General features: G+C 38.3%; 1 protein-coding gene across 1 annotated transcript in view; it reads right to left on the reverse strand.

Annotated features, from left to right (window-relative positions):
* The window catches only part of carmil3 (capping protein regulator and myosin 1 linker 3), a 72,448-nt gene that overhangs the window by 40,635 nt on the left and 13,611 nt on the right, over positions 1–18,202 (reverse strand). The window contains 10 exon segments of the mRNA XM_026375528.1: positions 2,044–2,130; positions 3,156–3,250; positions 4,846–4,934; positions 6,607–6,682; positions 12,264–12,337; positions 12,519–12,589; positions 13,041–13,135; positions 15,591–15,712; positions 15,798–15,857; positions 16,954–17,004. Of these exon segments, the coding sequence (XP_026231313.1) occupies positions 2,044–2,130; positions 3,156–3,250; positions 4,846–4,934; positions 6,607–6,682; positions 12,264–12,337; positions 12,519–12,589; positions 13,041–13,135; positions 15,591–15,712; positions 15,798–15,857; positions 16,954–17,004 (820 nt within the window).

Below are 18,202 nucleotides of genomic sequence, written 5' to 3' on the forward strand. Positions count from 1 at the left end.
CTGCTCGATTCAGCTGAAAGTGGGGACTTTTAAAAACCATTTGCTTAGTGTGAGTGGGTGAATGGGTGTGAAAACTGCCTATTCACATGTCCGATCACATCACAGAGACATGCACAGGCTAAGCGCGTGTACGTGCTTGTGTCTGTATAGGTGTAGGCATTTTTGAGACCGCAGAAATGAGGGGGGGAGGAGGAGAGAGCTATAAATATTCAACAAAAATTGCTTAGTCCCTGCAAAGTCATACTAGCAACCACCATTCAAGGTCATCCCCATAACTATATTTCCCCCAAATCACTGTGTCACTGCCTTTACAATAATAATAATAATAATAATAATTATTATTATTATTATTATTATTTTGAAAAAAAAAACATTGTTTAAATCATACCTAGTGATGTTTTTCTATTATCCTATATGCCTGCTATATTACTAAACTAATAGAATAAGAATATTAAAGTTTTTGTCTGTAGAACATTAACCTGCCTAGCAAACTATATAACAGATAGAGTGCTTTTAAACATGTACAGCTATAGGTTGATTATGTTACACTTAATCTGGGACAACCATCCCATCTTTCTTGTTGATTTTTTCTACTGTAGGTTTAATTATTTACAGTCCACAGTTTGTGGTAACTAATGAATCTGTGTCTGCTTCTCTAATGGTTTAAAACTTCAGTATGTAACTTTTTATGTTATTCAGTACAGATATTCTCCAAATTATATCTTACAGTGGAGAGGTGCTGTGTAAGGTTTCAATAACCCTGGCTCTTTATACAGAGCAGATGTATTCTCTTTTAAAGTTTTCTGAGTAAAGCTTGCACTTCTGACCAATCAGAAAAGGCTGACTGGTAAATTTTGTAATATTCCTATTTACTGTAATTTCAAAGGACTAATACCTGAAAAGCTAGACCAAGCATAGCAAAGCAGGCAGAGGAACAGCTAGGTAGGACTGAGTTCTCATGTTACTCTCTTTAATGTGCTAGTTACAGTAGGTTCAGTGGGAGTTTAAATATATTGAATTTAGCCAATATTACCATGTCATCTTTACATATTTGTGAATTACCATTTCATCAAGACAAATATATTTCCAATTACACATATTACTGGCATTATTACACTGTAGACTATCTACAGGGCCCATCTACTTGTACTACCTTTCCTGGAATAAATGCTTTTTAAATAATTTACAATTTCAAACATTTAAATTTGTAATTCAAAAGCAGCTTACCTACACCAAGGCACACAAATTCAATGCTACCCTGTTATGCTAATTAGCTTTAGCCCAGTTTCACTCGTTTGTTTTTCTGTGTTTATCAGCATACATGGAATCAATATTATCCTCCTGAATCTGGTGTAATACTGGAGGGTGATGTTGTCAGGAATAAAAGCAATAGAACTGGGACAACGCTCTAATGCCGATGTAGGATTTTAGGGAAATAAACTACTTATGATTCTGGCCTGATTATCATTTGGTAGATGGGTCATACTGTACATGCATGAGTCTGTTTATCTGTGCAAGTTAGATTAGATTAGATTAGATAAAATAGATACTTTAGTAATCCCAGAAGGAAAATTCTGGTGTTGCAGTAGCCAATACACAGAGAAACATACATACACACGCAGAAGATAACAGGAATACACATGAACAAATACACATCTAAAACACAACCAGTAGAACTAGACAGACAACAAATTGCACCTTAAGTTGCACACAGTTGAATTTACAAAAAATAAAACAGGAAACGTTTAAGTATTCTGTGCAGTTGTATGTACCAAGGCATGTTGAAATGCAAATAATACAATAACAGCCCAAATGACACAACCGCTGGAAAAGCAGAGCAGCATTCTGTTTTGTGGGAGTATTTCTTAAACAGGGGAAGCTTGGTTCAAACCTGGATTTTACAGAAAGCCTCACTGTTTACTCTACTGTTGAAGTACTTTTAAATAAGATCCAAAATCTAATGTGGTATTTAAATTAACGGTAAAGCAAGAGTGTGCAAGGTCAGCCACTAGGGGCTGCTGTGTCTCAGAGGACAACTCCTACCCTTGGAGGACAGAGAGGTCTTAGAGAGATTGAGGAGACGCAGTCCCTTGTTCAGACGACACACCTGTTGAATCAGGTTGGAGACTCCTGGCATGAGGAAACAGAAAATAAATAAATAAACAAATATAAATGTATCATTAAAATGACACTGACTATAAATCAAGTCAATTATTTGCAATTTTGGAATGTTGGTCAGACTAAACAAGCTATTTGAAGACATCTCGATGGGCTCTGGGAAACTGTGATGGATATTTTATTTTGCAGAGTACAGAAGAGTTATAAGCCCACACACATAACATCAAGTTGAAATGCAGCCTCTCTCAATAACACCCTCTCCAGTCATACCCACAACTATACTACAGCAAAAAATAAATAAATAAATCCCACCAACATACTTTACAATCTCAATTTCTCCCACATACCCATGCAGAGACCAATTCATATGAATACCATATGCCAAGCCAAATTACATAACACATTTTTCAGCTCAGCAATTTCATTGAACACATTGCAGCTATGGCTTTCTGAGTTTTTACTAACGTGTATGTACATATCTGCAGAACAAATGGCTACTCTGTTTCTGTCTGCTGTGACTATCGGTGTTATTGTGGTAGTAGTTAAAACTGCAGTAACCTCTGTGGCTTAATCACAATAAAGTAAGTCCACACTGACGTTACACACGCGCACACACACACACAGAAGATTGTAAGTGTGAATACAATGAATTTATTGAAGTGAGTGGAAGTGACATGTGTCAGACAGAAGGATAGAAATTAGCTAATGAGTGATACTGGCATGTAGGCAAAGTCTGACCCTGGCACGCACACACGCAGGCAGACACAATTAAAATGTGAATTTCTCTGCAGTATATAGGTGTGCATAGACAGAAACATAACAAGTTCAGAGACTGTAGACACAGAATGAAAGACGGATAAGAGGAAAAAAAAAAACAAGGAGAAACAGAAAAAGGTTCTGTGAGGACAGAGATTGATTTTAAATTCTTTCAGAGCAAACAAAAGCAGCGGCGAAGTAAAAGCAAAAGAACAATCAGTGATGCCCAGAGAGAGACAGCAGTAGGAGGGAGAAAGAGTTCACACAGTCCAGGCTGCTACCTTGATTGTCAAGAGTGTTATGAGCCAGGTTGAGAGAGTGAATCACAGAGGCTGGATTCTCTGACAGAGCAGATGCCATCTTCTGAGGAAAATCCCTGGAGACAGAAAAATGAAAAATAAAGTTTTTTGTAGAAATTATTACTGGTACTGGTCTTAAATCTGACTCCATTTGAAATCCATGGGAGAGAATTCAACCGAATTACAACTTAATAAAAGTGCACAATTAGACATTGTTGTAATTATAACCAGATATCACACAGCAGTTTTATTTCTTTGCAGATATTTTAAGATAATGTCTGTGTGGTAAAGGTACAATTTAAATGGCATTTCTTTAAGATAAATGATGAAAACATTTGAAGTCTTTAACAGTGCACCTTCAAGTCATTTACAGTATGACCAGAGATGAGGTTATTGAGCAGGACTGACTAGAAAGGCTGATATTTCAATTAAAGAAGACATTAAATCTAGAGGCCCTGGCCACATTAACTGTGGCTTTAAAGTTGGACTATACTATTATGTAAACAACTGGTCAAACGAGTGTGTGTAATCCGTCAGGAGTCGCTTGCAGTGATGAACCAGCAGATAATTATCTCCCAACTCTTGCAGTTCCCTTCAGCTCTACATAGCCATTACGTCTCACAGAGTTAATCATTTAGCTCATTATTTTGGTTTTACGGCCCACAACTTTAATGCTTAGTTCCCTCTCGCCACTCTCATCAACCTGTTTTCAGCCACAGCAGGCAGCTGTTTTTCTAATAAACCCACTGTGCACTACATGTCCAGCATCAAGGGGAAAAAACGCTAGAATTAGTGACTAGCTACTGAACATAATTAAAGTGTCAGATATGTCCCTCGTGGAGTGGGTAAAGACCAAAACTGAGCTTAAGGAGAATAAATATTCAACTTACATTCACCTTTTAGACAGAATCATAATTTCAAATAATGCTACTGCTGCTCCTCCCTGCAAATAATTAAAAAGGCAACAGTTGCTGATTACTAATCAACTTTGTATTATGTAAAAATGTCAAGTTTGGCTTGATTTTTGAAAATTGGTCCACTGTCCAAAGTGGCCAAAAACTAAATCTCAGTTGCTTTAATTTATCAGTTGCAAAATAAATATTATTTGGAAATCCACTTCACTTTAAGAAATATTTATAAACATTTACAGTCAGAACAAGTGTGAAATAGTTTATTCTATCTTCTTATTACTATGTTTAAACCAAACAAAGAAAGAATCATACTTTGTATATCAAACCCCTTATGATATACAAAAAGGGGTTTGATATACAAAGTTTTTACTTATTTTAAAGCTCCCCATTTAAAATTAAAAATGTTTTCAGGTAGAATTCTTTGCACTATTTTTACATTATTTTACAGATTTTGTGAAGATACAGTTGCAGTGCTTGGGAAGAGCCTCTAATAAAAGCTGCCCCTCTCTATTGGAAGCAGTTTAATATACATATAGTAAAAATAACTTTATAGTTACACAGCAGTAACTCATCTTGCCCTGAGGCAGCTCACCTCAATTATTACTAAATAAGAAATCTGCTATACATGTGAAAGGATAGAGGAGGAAGAGAAGGAGTGTTTGAGTGGTGGACGGAAAGGGGGGTTGGAAAATACACTAACAGAGGTGACAGGTGGAGATGATGATGATGATAATGATGATGTCAAGCAGGCAGAAACGTACGATTTGAGTCCTGCATTCTCCAGTGTGAGTTCCTCCAGACTGTTAGACTTGCTGACTGTGTGCAGAACCTGGTCCACCACCTCAGACCCCTGAGAAAAAGTAACAGAGATGTTTGTGACCTCTCCAAGTTAAAATAGACGAGGAATCTGGGCAAGGAAAGCTAACTAAAAGCAAAAAGTAATTGTAATGTCTCATGGGATTGGTCTATTTCTCAATCAACTCTGATTAATGAGTTTCAGATTGTACACTAAACTGACTTTTACAGTATGTACATTAAGCACTTTGAAAACCAATGAATATTTTATGAACAAATGACATTGGTGGTAAAATTAGGGACATAATTAGTCTTAGAATGGTAATGCCCTAAAAACCCTCATAATCAGTGCATTACTGCAGTGTCAAGAAAAAGTATGTGAACCATATGGAATTTCATGGTTTTCTGCATTAATTTGTCATAAAATGTGATCTGATCTTCATCCAAGTCATTAGCATTAACAAATGTATTGTGCCTAAAATAATAACACAAAAAAAAAAAATCTGGTATCTTTATTATAGTGATAGTGGAAAAAGCATTCAAAGTCTCAGTTGTTTGGCTCTCTTCAAGTCGTTCCATAGCATCTCTTTTGGGTTGAGGTCTGGGCTTCAGTCCACAAAACATTTTGCCAATACTGCTGTGGAGTGTCAATGTGCCCTTTGGCAAACTTCAAGCGTGCAGCAATGTTCTTTTTAGTAAGCAGCAGTTTCCTTCATGGTGTCCTGTCATAGACACACTGCTTGTTCAATGTTTTACGTACTGTAGACTCATGAACACAGATGTAAGCCAGTTCCAATGATGCCTTTAAATCTTTGGCTGTCACTCTAGGTTGCTGCCTTACCTCATTAATAAGTGTTTGTTGTGCTTGGTTCACATAAGTGTATTTTACTCATCATTGAAGATGAGAAGAACATCATTCTTGTCTTCTCGAATTTTAAAAGTTAAAGTGTTTTTTGTCAAGCAAAATAGGTCTGTTATTCTCAATAGACATATCTATAGACATGAAAGATAAGACGTTTTTTGGGCACAGTTGTTAATACACTTAACTTAGAGAAAGGTTCACAGAATTTTTCTTGCCACTGTTTATATGATGGGATCCCAAATAAACACAAAATGTCTTATTTTACACCAGTGATCCATGAGCTAATTGCACTGGTCTAAAGTGAGCAGCACTCAGCTAAAAAATGGTGACACATAGTTTCATGCACCAATCAGGATATTTGCTAATATTTGATCCTATATCTGACATCAGTTTTGCATCTTAAGCTCCTGTAAATGTTAAAAATGTATTTGAAGTGCCACTTATAGAGTGATGGTGTATATTTAGTTTTATTTATTTCCTGTAGAGTTTTTGACCATTCACAGACACGTGCAGCAATAGTACCACAGAGTACACCTTAGACAGATACCCTTTACTGATGCATATGTTATATTTTCAGTAAATATTCACCTACTCTTAAAGGGTAGACAACACTTTTCTCAGGGTAACTGGTGTTGGTGCCCTCTTTCAATCTCACTTCCTTAATTTGATTTTAATTTAGTATATACTGGATGATTTGTTGACTTAGAAAATGATCACTGAAACTGTAAATATCATTCCATTGACATTCCTTTAAATATTGTTAGATAACAAGCAGGCTAGAAAAGGAAATGTAGGAGGAAAAAAACATTATAGTCTACATCTGGCAAGAAGGTTTATAAGTGAGAAAGATAAAACCGATAGTTACTATGCGCATGTCTTTGCAGTACAGCTTGGTGAACCAGGTGTTGTATGCAATGGATGCCACGATCACTGCCAAGTCCCTGGAAGGGAAACACACATAAACATATATTAGTAAGACAAAATTCAAATCTTTAAATTAGCGATCCCCATCTGCTCAAAACCATTTGATGTCACTGATGTATAAATCCACACCATCGCCGGCCAAACTTTTTCTTTGCTCTCCGTTTGGTAAAAAGCAGTTTATCATCATGACACAGAACAGTATGGGCCGAGCTGCTTTCTAAAAGATGACTGATACTGCAGCCCTGCTGAGGAGGAGGAGAGGCAGAGAATCAGGGGGGAAAAAAAGACAGATGTAAAGATCGATGGCTGGGTCAGTGGATTATTCAATAAAGCCACAGTTTGATCTAAGCTACAGACCGCAAATACTGTTAGATCCCCTGCTACACAAACAGATATAGTCCAAAGACAATTTTGTGTGTGTTTGTGAAGTACAAAGCAAAAGTAAGCAAGGTAAAAGAGAGAGAGGGTGAGCAAGATAGAGAGTGTGAAAGCGAGAGCGAGCAAGGGTTTTAGAATCCTCCAAGGTCCAACTAAAGTCACACTCCTTCTATACCTGCTATACATCATCTGACAAACAAGCAGCAGCAAAGAAAGATGTAGGTATGGAAACAGAATAAGTCCAGAGAGATGAAGAAAGAAGATGATAGAGAGACAGGGGCATAGTGAAAGAAAGAGAGAAAACGAAACTGTGTAATCTAGCCAGGCAGGATCCTGTTGCCAGTAACTGCAGGAGCCAGAACATTACAGTATATCTCAACAGTAAAATGGCTACAGGCAGTGTTCCCTTTTCATCACCAGAGCAGCCATCAGACCAGACCAGTCCATTCTGACTAACACAGCTGAGTCTGTGTGTGTGAGCAGATGATGCACATGTCAAAATTCATCATCAGTAGTGACTGTTGATTTATGTTTGACAGCAGGACATGTAATTGACCTCTATGAAGTCTCACTCAGTCATGCAGTGTGTTGGTGTCAACTTATAAAGGACATGTTGGGCCAGCAGGTCAATCTGTTGCCGTTTACTTCACATGGATTTAGTGTCTAAAAACTGGGATTAGGACCGTGTTAGAGTGAGCGTTGTTAGGTTAAATGACTTCAAAGTAAGCATTGGGTTTAAAGCTATGCTTTGAATTTTTTTTCAGTTGTGGGTAAGGACAAAGGTAATGTTTTGGTCTCCTTAAATAATTACAAAATCATGTTATTAAGTATATACTGTATGTAAAAAGAATAACGGTTAATGTGGACAAAGTTACATTTTTGATTTGTATGTACATTGCTTATAAATAATATTAATATTCTGAATGGACTAAGGGTAAGTAGTACACATTAAAGTAGCAGTTTGACATTTTGTGCAGAGCATTAACTAATTGTCTTGTACAGTGAAGAAGTGAGTTAAATGAGAAGATGATACCACTCAAGTCAACCTACAATCAGCCATCGGTTAGGTACAAAAGATACAATATGTAACTTTTTTCAAATATGTTTTCACTAGAAATGTACTTCAAAACTTTAATGCAAAGCTGAAGCCTCCTGTGATCCAGACTTTCTCAATAGCACTGGTAGCACGGTAGAGATATTCACTTCTAAAGGTTTTTGAGTGAGGCTCGCCCTTTTAACCAATCAGAAATTTTATTATTTCTGCTCAATTAATTAGCAAATATGAGTAACAACAACCAAAACCACCACCCCCACCACCACCCCCAACTGAATCATTAAGCAGAGCACGGCAGATTATGTAGCAGAGTGAAGTAAAGCAAAGAACAGCAGACTGGGCAGAGGGGATTGATTTTAAATTTCATGCTAGAGCTAGCTTAAGTTGCACAATATATATCTTTCCCCATTCCACTTTTCATGCTAAGCTAAGCTAAATCACTTGACCTCGCTATATTATTTATAGCACAGCCATTATCGTTGTATCCGTTTTCTCATCTAATTCTCAGCAAGAAAGCTAATGTGTTCTTTCCAGTACCAAACCTGTCAAGCACAGTAAAATCTAACTTTATTACAATTTCAAATAATCTTAACAAGAAACATCAGAAGCAAAGCCACTTCCCACATCCTATAGTATGCACAATATTGATGATATTAATAGGGAATAAAGGTCAAGAAAGATTTTGATTTAAAAAGGTCATCAGAATTATTAAAATCAAAGCCTCCCAAAGCATGAATGTGTTCCGAACATTTAATGGCAACAAGCTGTTTAGAATGTGGTTTAAGCTGACAGAAGGTTATAAAATGTCTACATCAATGAGGATTCATCCTCTGGGGAGCATGAATATGTTTAATAATTTTATGGAAATCTGTGTCTTAGATGTTCATGTCTTACAAGCAATTTATTGTGTAGTAATCAATGAAAGGATAGCAAAGGTCACCAAAACATTAATATTCACCCTAAAGGGACCATGAATATTTATAGCTCAAGGAAAATATACCAATCATAGAAACAGGATATTTTGACCTGATTTGTGGCACTAAAGCAAAGGTCAGAGGGTACTAACATTGCAAGGAAATTATCCTCTAAGGTCTTTAAATTGTTAGTAAATTTTACAGTATTCTGGTAGTTGAATTTTGATATTGTTCTATATTATTAAAAACTCAATGTTTCAGCCCAACTCAACAAAGAACCTGACTTCACTGTAGCTGGACTTGCAGGTGGCAGGTGAGGCAGACGGTAGCAATGAGCACTGAAACTTCTGTCCTGCTTCAGTAACAGGAAAGACTAAGTCAGAGAATTCAAACAATGTTGTGAAAAGAAAATGTGTATGCACACAGAGGAGTGACTGTCAAGCAAAGAGATGCCCCAAGAAGTTTTTGAGGCAGCAAGGCATGACAATTCCTCTCACAGCCAAATAAACAAACAGAAAAGATAGCAAGCACACAACCTCCTGACTAAATTCACATAAACACAGTCTTCTCTACAACTATGTCAAGCCGCAATGGCCAGAGACAACAAGAGTGTGTGTGGTTGTTGAGAGAAAAAGAGAGAGAGAGAAAGCAAAGGAAGATGAAAGGCCAGAAAACACAAGAAGTGCATAACAAGATGAGACAGGCCCAGAGAAAAAGGTGTCCGCTTTCAGTCACGACAGACAGCAGTCAGCAGAAAAACCATTGTCTTGTCGCTCACGGTAATGGTAGACGCACAATCAAACATGGAGGAAATAGAAATGTGTAAGGACAAGGAAAGGAGGAAGAGAGTGATGCACTACAAATAGCCTCTGGCACATTATTATGGAGAGATTCATTCTCAGAACCTCTCTTTTGTTGTTTTTTTGCATTTTGTTTGTGGTTGTAATTTTGCCCAATATGTTTGTCTTTATCTATCAATCTTGATTTGATGCAGCATCACTAGAAAAACAAGCATAGAATCGTTAGCGTTGGACTGTGGGCTCAAGGGAACAACAAGTCAAAGGAAGAACTAAAAAGCAACATGGGTAGGCAGCTTTCCGAGCAAAGCCTTCCTCTTTATCATCACATTACATAAAATATTGGAGGAAAAACAACAGTGATGCAGTGATTTTAGCTCTCAATAAAAAAGTCATTAATATATTCATAAGTTCCTGCTGCATTCATGCCACTATGAATGGGTTTTTGATTTAAGGGCACAGCAAGGCTTTGCTCCTGTGATGAAATATGCATTTTTAAGTAAGTATGTCTTCTCCAGTTGAGATAGTTGTTTCCACACAGAAAAGCAGGAGTTCCATAGGCCTTTGGGTTTTCTAAAGGACAAAACATTCTTCAAATAAAAGACAAGTAATCTGGGTTGAATTCTCCATTTGCATGTCAGCTGTCAAATCCTTTTATGATCGGCATCACTCGAGTGATATATACACTCTTCCCCAATGTTTCTGGGAAAGAAACATGGGGAACTTTAAAAAGAAACCAGTGAGAGGGTAGACAAGAAGACATATGGCATCTTACAGCTGTTTCCAAGCCCTAGATTCTGACATTCTGATTGTCTGACAAACATACCATTCTTCTTGTCTATGATCTTCCCAAACATCAAACATGAATGAGAAATGGCATAGGACAGAAAATAAAATAAGAAATGGCAAACACACTCAACATTTTATCAAGGGAGAGTCTTGTTAGACAAATATCCACTCTAACATCAGGCTGAAGAAACGAACAATATCATCTGGGACACATATTGGCAAAGTAGTATGATGTAGAATAGAGATAGAATAAAGTCTTCCAAAAGTACACAGCAGTCACAATGTATTAGCCCAGTGATGCATTTTTATTGCTTTGGGTCTCTTTTCCACAACAATGGGTTTCAAATGAAACTATTTAGATGCCGAATTTCAGCTTTAGTTACAATCCCAAACATTTTAGTCTTTGTTTATTGCCAAGACCTGTGCGTACTGGTGGGAACGATGAAATGAATTTTAAAAATACAGGTCCCAAAGTTCCATCCAGAGTGAAGAGCATTGACCACCGAGGGCAGTAAACACTCCTTAAGCAGCTACTCTGCCAGAAAAGCAGAGGAGCAACTCATGCATGTGTATCCATTTACAATAGACCCAAACAAACTGAATGAGGAGGATGAAGGGCATTACATACACACTGCCAATCTGTAATATTGATCAGTTGTTGCAAATGTTATCACCCCATTTCTTGGTTATTATCAGCTATTCTGTCCATAATTATGCTTCAGTGTGGGCAAACTGCCACAGGGTGCTTGTCATTTATACTCGTAATTAACTTTGGTTCTAACCCAAACCATCATCTTCCTTTTGATCTGACCTAGTTGTTCTTTGTGCCTAAACCAAGTCCATACTGCCATTGTAGCTGTAAGTAGTACTGTAACTAGTGTTTTGTTCCTTGTGCATACAGCTGGTGGACAGACATCAGTTCACATAAAAAGCTGCTAATTTGCAATTATGATATCAATTCAAAGATTTTAAAAAATACAGTTTAAAGACTGTTCTACTAGCGTATGTTCACAAGAGCAATAAAGTAGCTCTGGACTGAGTACATTGATGTGCATGCACAGTATGATTAAGCCTTGGGGTAAATTATAATTCCAAATCATTGCAAAGGGAAGAATTAGTTTGACATCAGTAGTATTTTTATGAATGATGCAAACATGAGTGTTCATGTTGTACATCATCACTGAGAAAGAACCCTAAAAGAGGAATGGCTGGAAAGGATGGAGAGGATAGCTGCAGTACAGCTCTGGCAGAGGATTACAAAAGAGCAAGCCAAAGGTCTGCTGATGTGTGTAGGTTAGAGACATCCAGACACTGGCTCCAAAAGAACTGACAAATATCAGATATACTGTAAGTCTGCGTTAACTTTTCCAATTACTTTCGGTACCCTAAAACCCCCTGATGCTAATGTAAATGCCCTCAAATTAATGCTGAAAGTCGGCACTTTATTCCTCATTATCATTGCTTCATTTCAAATCCAATGTGCTAGAATACAAAGCACACACACACACACACACACACACACACACACACACATACACACACACACACACACACACACAGAGCATTGCAGTCTAAGTTTGGCAGAAGTTAATTGTGTTTTTCCAATCAGTGCATGCTGGTGTACTGTTGGCCTTGACACAGTTAGGATGTCAGAAAACTATATCACCTGCTGTCAAGATGGCTGAAATCTAGTAAGTTGAACTCCCTGTTATCCTGAGAGTGGTAGATGGTGTCAACATCCTGGAACAAACGGAAGGCCAAGGAAGAAAGAGGAACGATAAGGAAGAGAGAATAGCAGAGAGAGTTAGAGATACAGAACAGTAACATAAACAGCTTTCTTCAGCATTTTTTTATGACATGTACAAAAGACAGGAGTAGCTTAAGCTAACAAATGGAAGTAGTTTTGTAGAGGCGTTCTTACCCATTGTACTTCTTCTTTGCAGCCAATTCCATTGTAGTCACAAAGAGCGGCATAGGTCTCAGAAAAGCCTCCTGAAAGTAAGAGGAGAAAAAAAACTAACCAAACCGGGCAAGAACATTACAGATCAAAAATGGAAAGGATGGTATAAAAAGAGGGACGCAATACGATAAAGCAGGTTAGATGACATGTAAACAAATGAAGAGTAAAAAGGGCAGAGGCAAAAGATGAAAGAACGTCAAGAAGGCCGAGACACAGATTGTCAGTACAGAGAGTGAGCAGAGAGAGATTAGCTGTAAATACTGAGGTGAGATGAAAGTATTGCACCATGAAAGGGCTCTTCTTGTACATTAATAGGATTACTAGGACACAGGGAATGCATCCAGCAACTTTGGTCTTCTGACCCACTTAAGGATAAGTCTCAAAAATGATTTGGTCTGGCTCAGTGAGCCAGCCAGTGGATGGACTGAAGTGTGTTTCTGTCCAAGTACATGGTGGATGTACATAGAAATGTAGCCAACTCACCACAGGTTTTCTGGGGCTCTAATGACGATTCAGAGTTTGGTGAAAACTTGTGACCTACGTCGGTGAGGTCACCCTCTGCTCGACAAATAGGAGGACTGAAAGACAAGTATTGGACAAGTTTAACAGGCAAACACAATAAAAGCTAAAAGATGGAAGTTACGCATTATAGTAGTAGTAGTAGTAGTAGTAGTAATGAGTGTAATAAAGTAGTGAGCTAATCTACACTCACTCTGACTTCCACACTTGTGGACCATAGACATGCAATGGTGCACAAAAGAAAATCCTCAATAAGAGTTATAGGGACGATCTTTCCATAAAGCATTTATTCTTGTAATACTGACATGTTGTTGCTGTAGGTCATCAAAGTGATTATTAACCTTTTCCACTTCCACATTTTTTTCTTTGGATGAAATTTCTTTTTATGCTGGTCATCTCCAGAATGTCTGTGAGAGACACCAACCTGGTTGAAGTGAAAACCTTTACTTGTTGTATTCCATTGTCATGTGATATTTAACTAAATACAAAAGTGTTAAATACCTGAAATTGCATCAACATCATTAAAATATATATTTTTTAGACCCTTGATTGAGGAGAAGGGGGTCACGTGTTTAGAAAAGCCTCATGTGGATGATAAATTATATGCTTTTCCTCTTCCTATGCTGCTGAAGACCCCTTAAACAAGGCACTGAACTCTCAGGTGTGAATAACTGAATGAGTGTAACCTCCCACACAGTGCTAACACTACTCCTTCAAGACATTGTTATGCACAAAAATACATTCTCATACAACTTCCAGTTAAATAAGAATACCAAAAGATTCACTGCCAAAATTACTATCTACACAATATCCTTAAAATGATAACACTGCCTTATTTGCACTGACAAGATGCTAATTTGCGGCACATTTGTTTTTCATCTATTAGCTGCTCTAGTCAGAATTAAGATGGAAATTGAACAAGTGCAATGTCGAAACAGCTTATGGCTTTGCTATGGTAGTGAATAAATAACACACTGGGATGCTATTTGAAGCTACCACTGCTATTATATAAAAGAAGCATGCTCCTCAGCTTACTGGTTGTGCTTTTTGATTTTTTTTTTTCTTTGACAAAAACATTCAGTAAGCAGAAATCAGCATGGACTGTGACCACAAAGTAAACACTGTGTCCATAATACTGTGCAGTACCTGCTTTGGCTTTTTGATAGGATTATACTCATATACTGTTGCATTCAACACACACCATCCTTAATCCCATTTGTCAACAAATCACACACAACACCTAACCACATCCGTGACCTTAATCCCCATCTTATCTTCACTATCATTTGCCCATGGAATGTGTGTGTACACGCATGTTATCTTGATACTATCTGCATTATGTACTTCAATACAGCAGCACCAATCAGTTACAGGGCTGTGCAATCAAACCTATGATAACTTCCCTCCCTCTGTTCTCCCCTCTCTAAATGCTCTCACTGGAAGCAATCATACACCGTGGCCCTAATGGAAAAGAGCCATTCTGAAATATGATGGAGTGCAGAGATACCCTTGTGCAGGTCAATAGCCAGAGCACAGTCAATCCTATTGCTCTTAGAAATTGTAGAATAGACCCAGGAGAGAGGGGAATATACTCTGTCTTGCTTGCCTGCTCACCAATACATCCACATAACCATCAGTTGAAAATGTCCAGATCTTTCTCTCTCTCTCTCTCTCCAGGCTGGTCTTCAGAATGTTTGTCAGACATATCCTCTTAAGAAAGTTCAGAGGAGATAAAGAGCCCACTTAGGATTTTCAACTGTGTTCAGTAGTATTCAGACAGACTTTTCTGCCGCACATCATCTGGCAAGGCACTGCATTGGCCAATCACGAACATGCAAGCACACATTTTTGTAAATACAGTATTTCTGATGTTTGCCTTCTGATGATGAAGGTAAAATAACATTACTGTGATCACTTCCAAACCTGTAAAAACATGCTGTGATCATTACATACCACTGTGATGTCTTTGAAGTCTCAAAGTTTAAACTAATAAATCAGTTCCTTTAAATGCTGCTACCAACTACTTTGCATCATGTCACTGTCTACCAACGCATCCTTCTGCATTGTTGTGACGTGGGTAAATAGTTTGTTCAAATGCACTAAGAGCATGTTGTTTTTACTGGAGGCCTGATTCTACAGCTTCTTTAGTGAATGTGTGTTCCGCTACTCACTGCTTCTACTACATAAACTGCTTTAGAAAATAAAAAAAAAAAGAGCGAACACAATGCCTTCAGGTAACAGCCTACTCAGTGTCAGTTGGCTGATTTAATCCCAGTGATTGCTGGGTATTAAAGTCTACTGTGACACAAAAATGGGCTGCATGCAAACTACAGCGATACAAGAATGCATTCAGCTGTTGAAGAGGGAAGCTGCCCGAAAGTGAAGCTGCCAACTTGCCAACGCACTGACGAGTGCTGTTAACGTCGGCCAACTTGTCCTCGCTCCTCAGTGCATAAAACAGAAACAGAAAGAGTCGTTCCTTTGCTCGAGGCGAGCATGTATGGTGATGCTTACGCATAAATGGAGTTGTTGAAGACTCGAGAGAGGGCGTAGTTGATGTGGTTGACCATGTGATCCAGCTGATCCTGGGTCTGCAGTCTCAATGAGTAGGTAGTCTTGTCTGTGTCAATGACAACCTGTAGTGTATGGACATGAGAGTTTTTCTATAATAATACTTTACACTGCTGTGAGGGACCAAAAGGCGGGAACAAATGCTGTTACCTGGTGCTCTGGGTAGGTGTTCATTGCTCTGATTTCCAAGAAATTGAAAGTGACCTCCATCTGAAAATAGCAGAAAGACATTACATTGACATCATATTTAAAAGATAATAATTTTTTTTTTTTTTTATTGACAATAATACTGTCCACACCATGTAACTCCTGAGATCTGAGAATGCAGGGGCGTATGTCATGATCTTATGTCTAAAGCAAACACCAAAGCTAGTTGAACTAAATGTAGAACAAAAGCTTGTGTAAAGGATAAATAATAAGAATAAGAACAACAATAAAAAATAACAATGGAAAAAAATCTGAATGATGATATGCAACCTAATGCTAGCCATGTTAATGCTACTCATGCCTCCAGAGATTGACAGCTCTTCTTAGAGTCTGGCTGAAAAGGAAGAACTATTGCTCTGGAAGAGAAATTTCATAACGTGCCACGCACAATAAATGAAAGTGTTGCTTATCAGTACGCAAACAAGAGAAGTCAAAATTGGATCCATGTGTGCTGCGGTAAACAAAGCAAACGAAGAACTTGAGTTGTTTATAAGCTGATCGTTTGACTGCTCGTTTCTTATTTTGCTTCATTATGATGTTGTCCCAGATCTCAGAATCTGCAGTGATGTGAACAGCATTATGATTGATAGAATAATATTAAAAACAGTTTAACATTAAAAAATAAAGTGAAATGATCATCAAATAAAAACTCTGACATTAACAACTTTCTTGTAAAGAGTTAGATGAGAAGATCAATGCCACTTTATGTCTGCAGAGATAAATATGATGCTACAGCCAACGGCTAGTTGGTCTAGTTTACCATACAGTAAATACTGAGAACAGGAGCAGAGAGCTAGCGTGGCTTTACCGAAAGGTAATTAAATCCATGATCAAGCTGCTGGTTGTATCTGTTCTCTCATTTAACTATTTTCCAAAAAGTAAACTGCCAACATTTCACACTATTGCTTTATGCCACCTGCCATTATATCATATTCACTGTAATCATTATCATTACCATTACGGGTCTCATTCTAAATATCTGAGACAGACACCATTGTTATCCGATACTTTTTTTTGTCTCATCTCTTGTGAGTTACCATGAGATCAAGGCTGGCAAGTAAAAACCATAAAACTCCACTGAGAGCAGGGGAACATTTACCTTGGTGGGCACTTTGACAGCAAAGAGATACAGTCTCCATGTTGCCAGGACCTGAGGGGAGAAGACATTCATTTTTCTGTCACAGAACGGGAAATGCAAAATGCAAATCGCAGCAAAAAATAGCACAGCACAAACACCCCATAAAGAGAGCAAATCATCTCTGCAGTTTATCCAAATGGCTCGTAAGTCATGCTAAGCACTCTAGACATTAGCAAGCTAATGATGATAGCGCGTGCGAGTGTGTGTGTGAAAGAAATATTATGGTGAGATTGCAAGTCATATGACAGTCCAGTTTATCGCGCTAAGTTGTGTTGATGGAGCTAAGCAGCACTTATTCAACAGATACTTCACTGCGGCAGAGAAGGAACTAATGGTGAGATAAGGGGGAGGAAGAGGAGATGGATGACAAGGAAGATGGGAAGAGTAAGCAAAACGAGGCGTGTCTCTGCCAAAAGGAAAGCATTACCATTTAAAAGTGAGGATAAGAGAAAGAAAATGTGAATATATTCACATTTTCCTATGTAATTAATCGTATTCATAATTCAAAAATCCATAATTAGCATACCCCATGCATGCACTGTGCATCTCTACCCCTCCCTAACTCTTTCTCTAATGCTTGCCCACACTTTCTCTTTGCTCTTTTTCAGCTGGCTTTCAAATACCATTCCTGCCTTATCCATAATTCCCTCCCTTGCAACCTGCCATAACTCTGATTTCTCTTTACATCACCATGGAAATCTGTTCATCCCCCACCTCCCCATCACCCCCCACCACCCCACCATCTTCTTCCTTAATCCCTAATCCCTCCATCTCTCTGTGTGCCACCGTGCCCTGTCTGGTTTTCCCCCGCCTCAACACCTCACTCCATCCTCTCCCGCCCTCACCCCACCTCCCCCTGTCTCCCAACTCCCCTGTCTCCTTTCCCGTTTCAGTTTTTCTATTCTTTTTCTGCTCTGTCGCTTTCAATTCCTCAAGGCCTTTCTGTGCTGAATGGCTAATGGCGCCCTGCTGAGTGGTGGTGAGAGGAAGAAAGAAAATAAAACATACAAAGAGAGAGAGAGAGAGAGAGAGAGAGAGAGAGAGATAGAAGGACGGAGATACCAGATCTCCCTCCTGATAATCAAGTCCTCAGATTCCCTTCCACTATGCTACACCAAGTCCCAGCAAAGTTGGCCCCACAGATCAACTCTGTGTCTTAACTATATAGACATCCATAACAGACTCCCATAGAGTAGAGACAGAGGAGAGG

This window comes from Anabas testudineus, chromosome 17 (assembly GCF_900324465.2).
Source record: "Anabas testudineus chromosome 17, fAnaTes1.2, whole genome shotgun sequence".
Classification (NCBI taxonomy): Eukaryota; Metazoa; Chordata; class Actinopteri; order Anabantiformes; family Anabantidae; genus Anabas; species Anabas testudineus.